This window comes from Dipodomys merriami, unplaced genomic scaffold (genome assembly GCF_024711535.1).
Source record: "Dipodomys merriami isolate MVZ:Mamm:240054 unplaced genomic scaffold, mDipMer1.0.p SCAF_62, whole genome shotgun sequence".
NCBI lineage: Eukaryota > Metazoa > Chordata > Mammalia > Rodentia > Heteromyidae > Dipodomys > Dipodomys merriami.
Genome location: NW_027206202.1, coordinates 6,092,277 through 6,109,257, shown reverse-complemented (window position 1 = coordinate 6,109,257; position 16,981 = coordinate 6,092,277). Strand labels below are relative to the sequence as shown.

Sequence of the window (16,981 nt, the reverse complement as noted above, 5' to 3'; positions counted from 1 at the left end):
GAGTTCAAGCCCCATGGCCAACAAAAAACAGGCAGGGCATGGTGGTACACACCTGTAATCTCAACACTAGAGGCTGTGGCAGGAGAATCTTGGATTCCAGGCTGGCCAAGGCTTCCTAACAAGACCCTATCTCAAAAATCCATTCATCCATTCATTACTTAATGAATTCATTACTTAATGAATGGATGAATCAAACAAATGTAAGCCTCACAGGTGTTTTGGCAGGTTTTGTTTTGTTCCATGCCAGTACTGGGGCTTGAACTCACAGATAGGATGCTTTCCCTTAGCTTTTCCACTCAAGGTTTTCCACTCTACCACTTCAGCCACATGTCCATTTTCAGCCTTTTGCTGAATAACTGGAGATAAAGAGACTTGGGGAGTCATCTGGCTAGGCAGGGTTCAAACTGCGATCTTGACATCTCAGCCTCCTGAGTGGCTAGTTTATACTGGCATGTGTCCAGCTGTTTGGGCAGTTGTTGATGACAATGGGAGGCCAAGACTGTGAAGAGCTGGCTGATGGATATTTGCCTTCGGTTACTTTAACCAGGGAGTGGTGAGGCACCTACGATGGACACTATGGGAGATGGACATGTACATCTCCAGCATGGACAAGCTGATGAGGCGTTATGTGCAGAGGCTGCAGTGGCTGCTGTCTGGTGAGCCCGCCTGCTACCCTGAGAGGAAGAAGAAGGCGAACCCCAGAACCTCAAAATCAATCCTTCCCAGACCACTCTCTCCAGAATTGTCAGGTCAAAAGATTAAGCCCCAGAGAGCCATCCAGCGATAACATGAGCCCCGGGGTCAGAGGTCAGGCAAGGTGCCACATGACAGGAAGTTGCTTCCTTGGTCAAGGGGCTCAGAAAGAAAGAGCAATGCCCGTCCAAGCCACCTTAGGGTCCTCTGCCTGTGGCATCTTTCTACAGGGATTAAGCAGCTCCCCTCATGGGTCTGTTAGTATTAAGAAGCCTCCCATGAAATTGCCCATTGCAAGTGAGGATATGAAGTCCTGACCGAAGATGCCCTCAAGCTGTCTCTGGGCTGGGCAGAGCCAGGCTGGCATCCAAGAGAAGGGCAGCTAAGGGGTTCAGAGACAGTCTGTGCTGGGGCACCAATGGCTCACATGTGGAATCCTAGCTACTCAGGAAGCTGAGATCTGAGGATTGCAGTTCAAAGCCAGCCTGGGCAGAAAAGTCCATGGGACTCTTATCTCCAATTAACCAGCAAAAAGCAAGAAGTGGAGGTGTGACTCAACTGGTAGAGTACCAGACTTGAGAGGAAAAGCTAAGCCAGATAGAGCACAAGGCCTTGAGTTCAAGTTCCTGTACCAACACACACACACACACACACACACAGCAATGAATCAGGGCTGGAGACATGGCTCAAGTGGTGAAGTGCCAGCCAAGCAATCAAGCTGAGAAAGTTCGAAACCTTGAGTGCAAACTCCAGTACTGATAAAAGAGTACATTTTTTTTCTTTTTTTCGGGGGGGGGGCAGTTATGGGGCTTGAACTCTGGGCCTGGGCACTGTCCCTCAGCTCTTCAGCTCAAGGCTAGCGCTCTACCACTTGAGCCACAGCACCACTTCCGCTTTTTTCTTTTTGCTTATGTGGTGCTGAGGAATCAAACCCAGAGCCTCATGCATGCAAGGCAAGCGCTCTACCACTGAGCCACCTTCCCAGCCCCTGATAAAAGAAATAGAGGGGAATGACTCTGAATCTTGGAAGCCAAGAAGCTGGATTGACAGCTAGAGACAGATAAAAGGGCCTGGAATGTTTCAGGCACAACAAGAAGGAAGTTCTGTGGGAACTCTTGAGGTCCTGGGCAAATCTATTAGGTCCTATCCTTTGTGTTCCCATCAGTAGTGTGTGGTCATGGCTCCTGCTTTCCAAGAAGAGCCACACACCGAGGGCCATTGCCAAATCAGAGGCTAGGGCGAGACAAAAAGGGGTGAGCCTCTCCCCATTCCTAGTCCATGGTGACCACAGGGGAAGAGCTCAAAGCAAATTCTTCTTCCACTTCCTCCTCCTCTTACTCTTGTCCTCCTCCTCCTTCTCTTTCTTTCTTTCTTCTCCTTTTCCTTCTTCTTTCTCCTTCTTTTTTTCTTCTTCTTCTTCTGTGTAGCACTGGGGCTTGAACTGGGGCCTGAGTGCTGTCCCCTTTTTCTCATTCAAGGACCACACTTCCACTTCCACCTTTTTGCTGGCCAATTAGAGACAAGTATCTGGTTTCCAACCTCGAACCTCAGATCTCAGCTTCCTGAGTGGCTAAGGTTATAAGCCTCAAACACTCAAACTTTGAAGCTTACCCACAGGCTTCCTTCACTCATCCATTCATTCACTCATTCACTCATTCATTCATTCATTCACTCAACAGGTAAGTGATGCCCTCCTGCTCAGTGCTAGGAGTGAGGGGAAGACACATTCCAGCATGGTCTCTGAGCTTACAGAGCATATGGTCTAGGATACAGGTGTTAACCAAAGCCACAAGTCTAATAACCATAACTGTGGCAGGGAAGAAGGGCATGTTGCTTCGAGGAGCAGTTGGCCTGGACAGAAAGGTCAAGGAAGTCTTGATGTTTGAGCTGAGGTATGAACAGTGCACAGATCTTATCTGGACCGGGAAAAGAACAGCTAGCCTGGGTTAGCCACCATAAACTTGTGACTGAGATCCTCCTGTCTCCGCTCCTGCTGGGATTACAGTTGTGTGCCACCATGCCAGGCTTCCCTCTTATTCTTTTGACATGAGCGTTACTGTGGAGCACCCAGATGAGTTTTGAGTCTGAACACTCCATCTCCTTTATCTTGAGTTCTCCTGGAGAGTGGCAGTCTGTTTATTCCACTAGCCCACTGAGTCCCAAAGACACATTTCCAGAATGCTGGACATACCGTCTTCTTGTCTGTCTTTCCTTGTATCATCCCTGCTTAATCTTTTTTTTTTTTTTTTTTTTTGGATCTGGTCGTGGGGCTTGAACTCTGGGCCTGGGCACTGTCCCTCAGCTCTTCAGCTCAAGGCTAGCGTTCTACCACTGGAGCCACAGCACCACTTCTGGCTTTTTTCTTTTTGCTTATGTGGTGCTGAGGAATCGAACCCAGGGCCTCAGGCATGCAAGGCAAGCGCTCTACCACTGAGCCAACTTCCCAGCCCGATCTCTGCTTAATCTTGTGAAGCCAGAAGGTCCAGAACCTCAGCTCTGCCACTGTCAAACTGGGGCATCCCGAGCAAGTCACCCATCCTCTGGGGATCCCCAACCCTTGAACCCCCTCCCTGCTTTACCCCTCATCCTTTATTTTTCCCCATGAGTCTCTGTCCTCCATAATGACTCTTGTCCACATCGAACTTGCTTATCAGACGCCAGGTGTGTTGAGCACAACCAGAAAACCACCTTGGCGGAAGGACCCCTCCCTCACGCCTTTTCTGCCTCCATGCCCACCCATCTCTGAGCAGGGAGCCGCCAGATGTTTGGTGTCATCTTGGAGAGCAAAGTGTGCATTGTGCTGGACATGTCTGGGTCCATGGAGCCCTACCAGCAGCAGGTGAAGTCAGAGCTGGTCCTGCTGATTTGGGAGCAGCTGCGGAAGCACTGTGACAGGTAGGAGTTAGTGCTGCGGTGGGCGGGGTCAGCACTGTGGATGGGCGGGGTCAGCACTGTGGGTGGGTGGGGTCGGCACTGTGGGTGGGTGGGGTCAGCACTGTGGGTGGGCGGGGTCAGCACTGTGGGTGGGCGGGGTCCCTGATGTGGGAGGAGTCACTGCTGTGGGTGGGTAGAGCCAGAGACTGGTGGGTGGGTCAGAGCTGTGGCAGGTGTGATCAGCAATCAGGTGGGTGGGAAGATCAAAGGCAGTTTCCCCGTTGCCCTGTCCAAGGAGCCTGGAAGGTTCTAAGAACTTATTGGCCTTAACTTAATTTGTGTGGAGGGGAGGGAGTATGTGGTGTGTGTGTGGTGGGAATGGGTCCTCAGGCCTCAAACAAGCAAGGTAAGTGCTCTACTACCAAACTACACACCAGTCTCTGAACTCGAATTCGTGTGAGTGTGTGTGTGTGTGTGTGTGTGTGTGTGTGTGTGTTCCTGGGCTGGCTAGTTCCTCCTCAAGTTCAAGGTGCTGTCCCTAAGCTTTTTTTCTCAAGGCTACCACTCTACCACTCTACCTTAACTTTTGGCTTTGTACTGGTTAATTGAAGATAAGCGTCTCAAGTACTTTTCTTGCCCTGAGTAGCTAGGACTACAGGTGTGAGCCACCAGTGCCCAGCCTTGAAATCTATCTGCATCAAGAATCTTCAGTGTGGACCCTGTCACTCTCAGGTGACCCACGACCCTCCTCAACAGACCACAGAGCTCATTCTAGGGGTCTTAAGTGGTGGATGTGAAGAATCCTCACAGAGGTGACTTTCTGGGGGCCAGCCAAGACTAGCCTGATGGAGCTATCTCCTCTCTCCTCTCTGTCTCCCAACTTCTCTGTCCTCATCTCCAGTTTCAACCTGCTCAGCTTTGCAGAGAACCTAAAGCCATGGAAGGACACGCTGGTGGAGACCACAGAGACAGCATGTCACGAGGCCATGCAGTGGGTGACCCACCTGCAAACTCAAGGGAATACCTCGATTTTTTCAGCCTTAAAGGCAAGTGCTTCCATCAAACAGAACCCTGTAGCAGAGAAGCCACTTCATCACCCCTTAAGCGTGAGACATTTCAGGATTCATCACCTGTTACTGAATTTCTTTTCTTTCCTTTATTATTATTATTATTATTATTTTGGTCGGTCATGGGCTTGAACTCTGGTCCTAGCACTGTCCACCCCTCAGCTCTTCAGCTGAAGGTGAGCACTCTACCACTTGAGCCACAGCGCCACTTGCAGTTTTCTGGTAGTTTATTGGAGACAAGAATATCATGGATTTTCCTGCCCAGGCTGGCTTTGAAACCTGATCCTCAGATCTCAGCCTTCTGAGTAGCTAGGATTACAGGCATGAGCCACTAGCACCCAGCTTGACTTTCTTTTCTGTGTGTGTGAGTGTGTGTGTGTGAGTGTGTGTGTGTGTGTGTGTGTGTGTGTGTGTGTGTGTGTGTGTGTGTGTGTGATGGTACTGGGACTTGAACTCAGGGCCTGGGTACTATCCCTTTACTTTTCTCTCAAGTCTGGCACTGTAACACTTAAGCCACACCTCTTCATTGGCAATAAGCTTTATAGACTTTCCTGCTGGGGCTGACTTTGAACCTTGATCCTCAGATCTCAGCCTCCTGAGTTAGCTAGGATTAACAGGCATGAGCTACCAGTGCCCAGCTGTTATGCTGCATTTTATCTTCCTAAAAACCCAGTAAAGAGCCAGACATCAGAGGTTCACACCTGTAATCCTAGCTACTCAGGAGGCTGAGATAGGAGGATCACAGTGCAAAGTCAGCCCAGGCAAGAAAATCTGAGAGATGGGTATCTCTAATTAACCAGCAAAAAGCCAGAAGTGGAGCTGTGGATCAAGTGGTAGAGTCCTAGCCTTGACCACAAAGATTCAGGGACAGTGCCTAGGCCCTTAGTTCAAGTCATCACACACACACACATCAATGAGAAAGTTTTTTTGTTGTTGTTGTTGTTTTAAATGTCAGTATTGGGACTTGGACCTTTGCTTAGCGTTTTTTTTTCTTTTTTTTTTTTTTTGGTTGGTCATGGGGTTTGAACTCTGGGCCTGGGCGCTGTCCCTCAGCTCTTCAGCTCAAGGCGAGCACACTACCACTTAAGCCACAGCACCACTTCCGGTTTTTGAGTGGTTTATTGGAGATAAGAGTCTCACGGACTTTCCTGCCCAGGCTGGCTTTGAACCGTGCTCCTCAAATCTCAGCTTCCTGAGTAGCTAGGATTACAGGCGTGAGCCACCAACGCCCGGCTACCTAGCTTTTTTACTCAAGGATGGCATTCTGTCACTTGAGCCATACTTCCATTTCTAGCTGTTTGCTGGTTAACTGGAGATAAGAGTCTTTCCAGTTTGTCTGTCTGGGCTGGCTTTGAACTGTGATCCTCAGATCTCAGCCTCCTGAATAGCTAGGATCACAGGTGTGAACCATCAGGGTCTGGCTTGAGAAAGTGATTTTTGTTTTCTCCCGGAGATAAGGACCCAGAGGCTCAGAGAGGTTAAGTGACTTGCTTAGAACTAACCAGCTAGGAAGTCACCATGTTCTTCCTCGATCTATCTTGGGCTGAAAGAGGACATGTCAGAGGCATCCAATCAGGCACACTTTTCTCGGGGACAATTGGATGATCCCCCTTTCCTCCTTCCTGTGCTCTCTCAGAAAGCCCTCAGTTTCCGTGATGTACAAGGGCTGTACCTCCTGACCGACGGGAAGCCAGACACAAGCTGCAGCTTTGTCCTCAACACCATCCAAAAGTTCCAGAAGGACAGAGATGTAAAGGTGCACACTATCTCTCTGAACTGCGCAGACAGGTGGGCAAACTTGCTTCTCCTGAACCGCTTGCCTGAGGAGGTGATCTGGACTCCTCAGCTAAACCTGGGCCTGTCAAGAACTGGGAAGATGCACTGCTTTGCCAGAGGCCTCAGCAGATGCTAGAGCCCAGAAGAAAGCCCCTTGCACTGGGCCCAGGTGGCTCACACCTGTAATCCTAGCTACGCAGGAAGCTAAAATCTGAGGAACCTGGTTTAGTGCCAGCCCAGGCAGTAAAGTCTGTGAGAGTCTTGTCACAAAAAGCTGGAAGTGGAGCTATGGCTCAAGTAATAGAGCTAGCCTTGAGCAAAAGAGCGCAGAGTCAGTGCCCAAGCCCCAGGTTCAAGCTGCCATACCAGCACACAAAGAAAAAGCCCCTTGCATCACCCCAAACTGACCCCACCACCAGCTGCTCTTTTGTCTCTCTCCAGCCTAAAAATTATTCACTCCAAGCTGGGCGCTGGTGGCTCACGCCTGTAATCCTAGCTACTCAGGAGGCTGAGATCTGAGGATCGCAGTTCAAAGCCAGCCCGGGCAGGAGAGACCGTGAGACTCCTATCTTCAATAAACCACCAGAAAACCGGAAGTGGCGCTCTAGCTCAAGTGGTAGAGCACTCGCCTTGAGCTGAAGAGCTGAGGGACAGTGCCCAGGCCAGGAGTTCAAGCCCCATGACCGACAAAAAAAAAAAATTATTCACTCCATTCATACAATCCCACCATCTTTGTCCTCCTCGCCTTTCTTGGAAGCATATTTATGAATATCTACAGGGGAAACCCCAGTGAAGAAAACATATTGACATAGCACCATTTTTTTAAAATAAGCTATCACTATTAAAAAGTAGGTAAAGCTAGGTGCTGGTACACGCCTATAATTCTAGTTACACAGTTATAATTCTAGGATCACAGTTTGAAGCCAACCTAGGCAGAAAAGGCCATGATACTCTTATCTCCAACAAACTACTTAGAAAATACCAGAAATGGTGCTGTGGCTCTAGTGGTAGAGCACTAGCCTTATGCAAAAGAAGGCTCAGGGACAATGCCCAGGCCCTGAGTTCCCATGACTGCCCCCCTCCTGCCACACACACACACACACACACACACACACACACACACACAAGTATGGGTGTTGATAATTCACTCCTGTAATCAGATCTCAGATCTGATGATCTCAGTTGAAAGCCAACTTGAGCACAGAAGTCCATGAAACTCTTATCTCCAATTAACCACCCAAAAAGCTGTAAGTAGAGCTGTGGCTCAATGATAGAGTGCTAGCCTGGAGCAGAAAAAGTTAAGCAAGTGTGAGGCCTTGAGTTCAAGCACCAGTACCAATGCATGAGTGTGCGCGCGCATGCGCGCGCGCGCACACACACACACACACACACACACACACACAATACCATGTAAGGCAGGCCTCAGCTTTTTCACAGATCTGTTTTCTCATTGGGCAGGGAAGTGTTCAGAGTCCACAGGTTTAGCATGCATTGGGCCCTGAGTTCAATCCTCAACACAAGGGCACATCATTATTCGCAAGCCAATTACTTAGGTACATTCTTCACTTGCTATTTACATTGTGAGTTCTGTAAAACTTGCCATATATCCCTCACAGGCCTACCACACATTGAAGAGATGCCAGAGGCCAGAGCAGGCTAGCAAGGCAAAGGAGGTCTAGGAACCTGGTGAATCTCCATGAACTGGATACGAACAGTGTACTTGGTGATACTAAAGATAGTTTCTATTGCCAGGTGCTGATGTCTTAGGCCTAAAATCCTAGCTTGACAGGAGGCTGAGATCTGAGGATTGTGGTTCAAAGCCACTCCATGAAGGAAAGTCTGTAGGACTCTTATCTCTAATTGTGTACCGAAAAATCAATAGTTACGCAGAAGTGGTGCTATGGCTCAAGTGGTAGAGTGCTAGCCTTGAGCAAAAAAGCTCAGAGACAGCACCCAGGTCCTAAATTCAAGCCCAGTTAACAGCACCAAAAGGAAAAAGAAAGGAAGTCTCAATGGTGCTATGCTAGCCAAGGCCCCGGGCCAGGACACCTGAAGTCACCCCCTTGGGCCTAAGGGATTGTCAGCCAGTCTCCCTCAGCCTCTGTGAGCCCATCGGCCTCTGTTCCTCCTCCAGAGAAGCAGTTGAGTTCCTGAGGAAGCTGGCAGCCCTCACCGGGGGCCGCTACCACTGCCTTGTGGATGATGACACACTCTGCCAGATTCACGGGCTGCTCACCAGAGGCTTCAGCCTTGAAACGGTAGGTCCCCAGCTGCTTAGTGCAATCTGTCCAATGAAATGCCCATAAACTGGGCCAAGAATGAGTCAGGAGACCCAAGTGGAGGTGATGTTGGCAAGGACAGAGCAAGATGTAGAGGTAAAGAGCATGTATCTAAGTGCCCTTAGTTTCTCAGCTTAAGACCTTGTCAGTCCAGGGGACAGGTAGCTCAGGGAGTGTGAGGAAAACTCATACTCTGTGGATATGTATTGCTTAAACGTTCCTGCTTTGGCCTGGTGGCATGGCTCTTATTTAGGAATAGAGGAACTGTTTGGGGATAAGAAAGGATTTTTAAAATGTAAGATTTTGTCTTGGATGGGTTTCTTTTCTAGATGGAATTACAGCACACCCCAGACTGTGCAAGAAATAGCAGAGGGTGTGGGTATGTTTTGAGATTACTCGTGAACTGTTCCTCTTCTTTCAAAATCACCTTATATAAATACATTTTGCCATTCAGACTAGCCAATGGTGAGCAGATTGTGAACCTGAGCTTGACCAATCTGAGCAGAGGGGCGGGGCCTTCTTGAGGGATAAATGTCAGAGCTGATTGCCTGCTCCGTGTGCTTGCTTGCCAGATTTTTCTGGCTGATGGGGCACCCTTCCGTGTAGAAGTCAATTTTGCCTTGCTGAGACAATTCTTTATTTTCGTGTGATTCCAACGGTTCTTGGAGAGCATATTTATAACAGGAGCCAGAGAGGGAGACAGCTTCATCTCTGGGAAGTGTTAGTGTGAGTGCTGTATTAGGCCTAGGCTTTGGGACTTCTGCCATTAGCATTTTGAAAAACTTATCTTTGAAACGCTTATTTTATTTTATGTTACGTTATTGCACCAGTATTGGGGCTTGAATTCAGCTTTTATTTTTATATTTATTATTTTTTTAAGTCACAAACACCATTTAATCTAATTAGGACTTGAACTCGGCCTGAGCTCTGTCCTTCAGCTTCTTTGCTGAAGGCTAGCACTTTATCACTTGAGCCACAGTTCCACTTCTGGCTTTTTTGTGTGTGGTTAATTGGAGACAAGAGTCTCACGGACTTTTCTGCCAGGGCTGGCTCTAAAGTGTGATCCTCAGATGTTGACCTCCTCAGTAGCTAGAATTACAGGTATGAGCCATTAATGCCCTGCTTGAAGCTCTATTTTACTAGAAGAAATGGAGAAAGGACAGAAGACATTGTACTGATTGAGTAGCAGGTAGATAAAGACAGGTACCCTGAGTGTCTGCTGGGCCTGAAGAGGTCTCAGCTTCCCCTGAAGTTCAGAGATCATCTTCGTTGACTATTCCTCCTCCCGACAGTAATTCTCATGGGTGGAATGGCTTCCTGGGTAGGTGGTGAGCTTCCCATTCCTGGAGATACTCAAGCTGAGGTCCTGCATGGAAGCTGGATTTTATTCACTCTAAAATTTTAAAATTTGAAAGCCAGGTGCTGGTGGCTCACTCCTGTAATCCTAGCTACTCAGGAGGCTGAGATGATAGAATGGAGGTTCAAAGCCAGCCCAGGCAGGAAAGTCCATGAGACTCTTCTCTCCCATTGACCACTAAAAAGCTGGAAATGGAAGTGCGCCTCAAGTTGTAGAGCTCCAGTCATGAGCAAAAAAGGCTAAAGGAGAACATTAGGCCCTGAGTTCCAGTCCCAATGTAAAATTTTAATATACAATAATTCATGCTTTTTCCTATCGAGTAATTTAATGGCTTAAAGTCACACTGATCTCCCCTTTCCAAGGACCCTGCACTGCCACTTTTCGAAGGAGATGACTTAAGAAAACTAGCCCAAGAGATCAACAAAGCCACAACCTTCCTCAAGCAAGCTCAGTCCTTCAGGTATGCCACTAGCAGCCCTTTTCCCCCAAATCCCAGGCCCCACTGAGACACACGACCCACCCTGGTTATAACACTCTAATTCTGTAGGCACCTGGCATGTTTCCCCCTGCCAGGCCCAGAAATATGGGCCCCAAGGGAACCCTCATTCTTCTTCTGCCTACCAGATCTCAACTCCAGAAGAAAATTAATGCAGAATCCAAGAGTGGGATTTGCTAAAATGGTGGTCTCAGGTAAGAGGCGAGGATGGGCTTCCCATGCTAAGGGCCAAGTCACCCGCTTACTTTACTAGACAGTTGTATCTAAAGGAAGGAGTTGCCAGGTGCTGGTGGCTCACCTGTAATCCTAGGTACTCAGGAGGCTGAGATCTGAGGATTGTGGTTTCAAGCCAGCCCAGGCAGGAAAGTCTGTGAGACTCTTATCTCTGCTAAACTACCCAAAAAATCGGGAATGGAACTGTGGCTCAAATGGTAGAGCACTGACCTTGAGCAAAAGAAGCTCAGAGACAGTCCCCAGTCCCTGAGTTCAAGTCCAAAGACTGGAACACACACAGACACAGACACACACAGACACACAGACACACACAGACACAGACACACACAGTCACACAGACACACACACACACAGACACAGACACACACACACACACACACACACAATCTGTAGGCTGTAGCCTACAGATTATGTGTAGGAAAACACCATTCCAGACCCAAAGCTGGCCTGTATGCTGAGGGAGAGAAGGTTTTTCATGTATGGGGCCATCTTGGTGCTTCCCTCCCTCCCACCTGTCCCCCAGCATTCCAGACACAGAGTTGTCACTCAATACAAAGTCTTGCATGGAGCTCCCTGTCTAGGAAATTCCCTTTCTTGACACCTGTGACTAGTGATACCTCATCCATCAAGGCACAGTTAAATGATATCAGCTCCACTGTGAAGGCTCCCTAGGATGTGTCTAGAATGGGGAACTTCCAGGCAAAATTGGAAGCTTCCAGCAATTCTGTCATAGCATCCTGACTGGCTACGCCCCTTTGTCACACGAGTTTCCTGCTCCATTATCTACCTTTCCCTTGACCTTGGTGCTCTCAGGAAGATGCTGCTATCCTTATTATCTAGGTGTCCCTAGAATCTACCTGCTGGAACCTGCTAGAACTTGCTCCCTGGCAAACAAGGTGAACATTGAGCTGAGTGTGAAGGGCCAGCTCTGGAAACCAGCCAGACGAGATTTCTTCTTCCCGATCTTCTCTGGTTCTCACCCATTGCTCTACAACCAAAGCAAGGTCACTGTCCACCCATCTTGGAGGTAGAAGAAACAGCAGAGTCCTCGTAGCCACCCCTCACCCCTAAGCAAACTGAAGATATATCTGGAACTTAGTCAAGAGCAGATGCTTTGCTCACGCTGGTAAAAGTCAGGCTGCATCGTCTGGGCCTAGCCCCACTATTTATGTATGAAATAGATGTGTCATGCATGATGTCATTTTCAAAATTAAAAAAATTCTCATTTCATTAATATGATTGAAGTGACTTGACTTTGATTACTTGATCATATCAAATGATCTGTGAGTCTGTCTGTGTGTGTGTGTGTGTGTGTGTGTGTGTGTGTGTGTGTGTGTGTGTGTGTGTATAAAGCCTGAGATAAAACTATTACTTAAAGCCGGGCACTGGTGGCTCACGCCTGTAATCCTAGCTACTCAGGAGGCTGAGATCTGAGGATCGCGGTTCAAAGCCAGCCCGGGCAGGAGAGACCGTGAGACTCCTATCTCCAATAAACCACCAGAAAACTGGAAGTGGCGCTGTAGCTCAAGTGGTAGAGCGCTTGCCTTGAGCTGAAGAGCTGAGGGACAGCGCCCAGGCCCAGAGTTCAAGCCCCATGACCAACCAAAAAACAAAAAAAAAACAAAAAAAAAAACTATTACTTATCCAGAATATACAAAGAACTATGAAATAATATGGGAAGGCTAAATTGAAACCTCTTTGTACAACTACTTAAAGATAATTTTTTTTCTTTCAATATAATTTATTTAGAAATAATTTTTATTGTTATTATTATAAAGGTGATATACAGAGGATATTTCTTTTTTCTTTCTTTTCCTGGCTCTGGTCTGGGCTTGAACTAAGGCTTTCATGCTCAAGGCCTAGTATTCTTCCACTTGAGCCACAGCTATAATTCTGGCTTTTTTGTGGTTAGGTGGTGGTAAGAGTCTCATGGAATTTCCTGCACTGGCCATTTTGTTTTTGTTTTTTGTTTTTGGTCATGGGTCTTGAACTCTGTGCCTGACTGTTGTCCCTCAGCTCTTCAGCTCAAGGCTAGCGCTCTACTGCTTGAGCCACAGCACCACTTCCGGTTTTCTGTTGGTTAATTGGAGATAAATGTCTCATGGACCTCCTGCTTGGGCTGGTTTTGAACCGCAGTCCTCAGATCTCATCCTTCTGAATAGCTAGGATTACAGGTGTGAGCCACCAGCGCCCTGCTGGTTTTGAACCATGATCCTCTGATGTCAGCTTCCTGAGTAGCTAGGATTACAGGCATGGCCCATAGTTGTCAGGCCTAGAGGTTTATTTCTCCTGTTAACTCCTTTTAAAGTTAAAATGGTTTTTGCAGGAACCCCTCTACCCCAATGATAAATTATTATATAAAATATGTTAAAACTATCACTGGACACTGTGAAAATAAACTATACAACTTATAGGCAGGAATGGGAGGGGAAAACAGAGCAAGAGCAGGGGTGACATTGTCCACAGAGAAATGTGCTTTTTTCCTGATTTACATAACTGTAACCCCCTCTATACATCACCTTTATTATAATAACAACAAAAAATTAAAAATATGTTAAAACTAAAAATATGCTAAAACTTGTGTGCAAAATTTGGGCAAAGAACTAAAAGGGTTTGTCTGTTAAAGTTCACAACCAATGAAGTCTTGAGGAACACATGTGAAATTTGACAAATATTAAAGATAATTTTTAAAATAAATACCACTAAGTACAACTACTTAAAGATAATTTTTTAAATAAATACCACTAAGTGAGAAAAAATTCAAGCCAGGCATAAGTGGCTCAGTCCTGTAATCCTAGCTACTCAAAAAGCTGAGATCTGAGGATGATGGTTTAAAGCCAGCCCAGACAGGAAAGTCAATGAGACTTTTGTCTCCAATTAACAACCAGAAAACTGGAAGTGAGCTTTGGCTCAAATTGGTAAAGCAATAGCCTTGAGCAAAAGAGCTCAAGGACAGTGCCCAAGGCCCAGCGTTCAAGGCCCAAAACAAAAAAAACAAAAAACAAAAAACAACAAACAACAAAAAAAAACAACCAGAAATATTGTCTTAAAATAATGGAAGATAGAAGTGAAATATCAAGACCGTAGCAAAAGCTACACACTGGTGGCTCACACTTGTAATCCTAGTTACTCAGAACGCTAAAATTTGAGGATTGAGGTTTGAAGCCAGCCTAGACAGACAAATCTGAGAGACTCTTGGCTCAACCAGAAAAAAGCGGGGCTGGGAAGGTGGCTCAGTGGTAGAGCGCTTGCCTTACATGCATGAGGCCCTGGGATCGATTTCTCAGCACCACATAAGCAGAAAAAGCCAGAAGTGGAGCTGTGGCTCAAGTGGTAGAGCGCTAGCCTTGCGCTGAAGAGCTGAGGGACAGCGCCCAAGCCCAGAGTTCAGGCCCCACAACTGACAAAAACAAAAACAAAAAAACGAAAAAAGCTACACCTTGAGTTGTGGCTCAAGTGGTAGAGCACTGGCATAAGCACAAATACCAAACAAAAGCATGAGACTCTGAGTTCAAGCTCTGGTATTAGAACAAGGCAGGGGGAGGGAGGGAGAGCCAGGTGCTGGTGGTTTATGTCTGTAATCCTAGCCACTCAGGAGACTGAAATCTGAGGATTGAGGTTTAAAGACAGCAGAAAAATTTCTGAGACTCTTATCTCCAATTAACCACCAAAAAGCCAGAAGTGGATCTGTGGCTCAAGTGGTGGATCACTAGCCTTGAGCAAGAAAAGCTCAGGGACAGCACCCAGTCACGTTCATGCGCACACACGCACACGCACACACACACACACATACACACAAGTAGTAGCAGAGCCCATACTACCTCTTATGGCTCTAGGAAGGATCAATTGCAGCAGTCTTGTTCTAGTAGTTTCTGTGGTTGGTAGTCTTCACAGGATCTTCTCCCTGTGGGCATGTCTGTGCCTAAATTTCCCTCTTTTGGCAGTGGAGGTGTGACTCAAATGGTAGAGTGCCAGCTTTGCATAAGATAGCTTAAGAACAGTGTCCAGGCCCTGAGCTTAAGCCTTAGTACTGGCACCCCAAAAAAAGCAGTAGGGTTGGAGGCATGGCTCAATTGGTAAAGTTCTGATGTGAACAAAAGTGTCAGGTACTGAGATTGAGCCCAGTCTTGGACAAAAAAAAAAAAAAATAGAATAAAGAAAAAATAGCTCCAAGTTCCCTTCTTTATTAAGGTATCAGTTATATCACCTCCAAAATTTTATTTAAAAAGGGGGGGGTCATATTCTGAGGGACTAGGGGTTAGATTTTCTTTTTTTTTTTTTTTTTTTTTTCCAAAGTCAGTTCCCTTTATTAAATGTTGATTTCACAGACCAGAATAGGGGTTAGATTTTCAATGTATGAATTTTGCAAGGAACACAACAACAGTTGTATTGTTAGCAATGCTTTTTGCAAGCCAGAAAGCTGGCACCAGGGATTATAGATTCTGTGGTCCTGCCCATAGGAAAGGAAGAGGATTGTCTTGGTGAATAGAAGAATGGATCAGAAGCCAAGCACCAGTGGTTCATGCCTATAATCCTAGCTACTCGGGAGGCTGAGATCTAAGGATCTTAGTTCAAAGCCAGTCCAGACCGGAAAGTCCATGAGACTCTTATCTCCAATTAACCACCAAAAAATGGAAGTGGTACTGTGGCTTAAGTGGCAGAGTACTTGTCTTGAGCTGAAGAGAGTTCAAGACCCATGACCAGCAAAAAAAAAAAAACAGGGGCTGGGAATGTGGCTTAGTGGTAGAGTGCTTTCCTAGCATGCAGGAAGCCCTGGGCTCAGCACCAAATAAACAGAAAAAGCAGCATGCTGGAAGCCCTGGGCTCAGCACCAAATAAACAGAAAAAGCAGGAAGTGGCACTGTGGCTCCAATGTTAGAGTGCTAGCCTTGAGCAAAAAAGAAGCTCAGGGACAGTGCTCAGGCCCTGAATTCAAGCCCCAGGACTGGCAAGGCAAAAAAACAAAAACAAAAAAAAACAAGCCTAAGGTATAGCACATATGACCTGAATTCAAGTCATGTAAAAGGAGGAGGAGGAGGAAGAGAAGCAGCTGCTAGATGAATCAGAGCCCTAGGCTTATGCAGTGGTGAAGTGAGGGACTGGGTTAAAATGCCAATGTCTCCAATAGTGATTGAGTACCACCGTGGGCAGTTCCCATGTTCTGCATTTGGTATGGACTGTATATCATGTAAACATAATCTCACAGTCACAACTGTACAGTACACCCCATTCCCAATTTATGAGGAGAAAAAGGAACCTTGACACTGCTGCAGCAGAAACAAGGAATCAGCAAAGCCAAGATTTAAACCCAAGGTTGACCCTTCTTGTCTTTTTTTTTTTTTTTTTTTTTGGTCCAGTGACAGTATTGAAATGAACTCCAGCCTAGGCACTGTCCCCTTAACTTTTTCCATAAAAGGTTAGTTTTTTTGTTGTTGGTGGTGGTGGTTAATTGGAGATAGACCTTTCATGGACTTTCCTGTCCAGCCTGACTTCAACTTGTGATCCTCAGATCTCAGCCTCCTGAATAACTAGGATTACAGGTATGAGCCACCAGTGCTTAGCTGGTGCATCAGTGCTTACCTGTGCTAACCTGTGCACCTTTTTTCTAGACCTATTTTCCTGTCTTTAAAGTTGGACTAAAACAATCATAAAGATTAAATAACCACTTAGCACATAGTGTGGAGCAAAGCCAAGACAGTCTCTTCCCCCTACCTATGCCCAGAGCTTGTTCATATAGGGGAGATTTTTCAGTCACCCTCTTCATATCTAAGTGGCCAGCATTCCCTACTCTCAGCCCATTTCCCCACACTCACACCTGGATGGGCTGTTGAGTGTTCGGCTGTCCCTATGTTACTGCCACTTGAGATTGAACTTCCCAGCGATAGAGGGTGCAGGGGAAAGCACTCAAGTAGCACCCTTTAAAAGTGAAATGAGGGGTGTGGTTACCAGATGAACACAGAGATGGGCAGAAGAAGAAAGGAAAGCTGGATGAGTGGAACAGAGGAAAGATGCATGGATGGATGGATGGAAGGTTGGTTGTATATATAAAATGTGGAAAGAAAAGAGCTGGTGCTCTGTGCTTTGGTGGCGGGGAGGGAGTGTGGGCGGGGCGTCGGGGGGCGGAGAAGGGCGGGGCATCGAGGGGGCGGGGCGTTTGGGTGAGGCCTGGTTCGGGACTGGGCGGGGCGCCGGGGGCGTGGTCTGA

At 47.0% G+C, this 16,981-nt stretch overlaps 2 protein-coding genes across 3 annotated transcripts in view; both read left to right on the top strand.

The window, feature by feature from the left end:
• The window catches only part of Vwa3a (von Willebrand factor A domain containing 3A), a 62,624-nt gene extending 50,663 nt beyond the window's left edge, over positions 1-11,961 (top strand). For both annotated transcript variants that reach the window (XM_070004363.1, XM_070004364.1), the window contains exons 28-35: positions 548-656; positions 3,444-3,588; positions 4,469-4,613; positions 6,271-6,422; positions 8,545-8,668; positions 10,409-10,506; positions 10,671-10,736; positions 11,617-11,961. In XM_070004363.1, coding sequence (XP_069860464.1) covers positions 548-656; positions 3,444-3,588; positions 4,469-4,613; positions 6,271-6,422; positions 8,545-8,668; positions 10,409-10,506; positions 10,671-10,722 — 825 coding nt within the window. In that variant the 3' untranslated portion in view covers positions 10,723-10,736; positions 11,617-11,961. The remainder of the gene's footprint in view (positions 1-547; positions 657-3,443; positions 3,589-4,468; positions 4,614-6,270; positions 6,423-8,544; positions 8,669-10,408; positions 10,507-10,670; positions 10,737-11,616) is intronic.
• The window catches only part of Sdr42e2 (short chain dehydrogenase/reductase family 42E, member 2), a 31,287-nt gene continuing 25,029 nt past the window's right edge, over positions 10,724-16,981 (top strand). The window contains exon 1 of the mRNA XM_070003968.1: positions 10,724-10,736. Within this exon, the coding sequence (XP_069860069.1) occupies positions 10,724-10,736 (13 nt within the window). The remainder of the gene's footprint in view (positions 10,737-16,981) is intronic.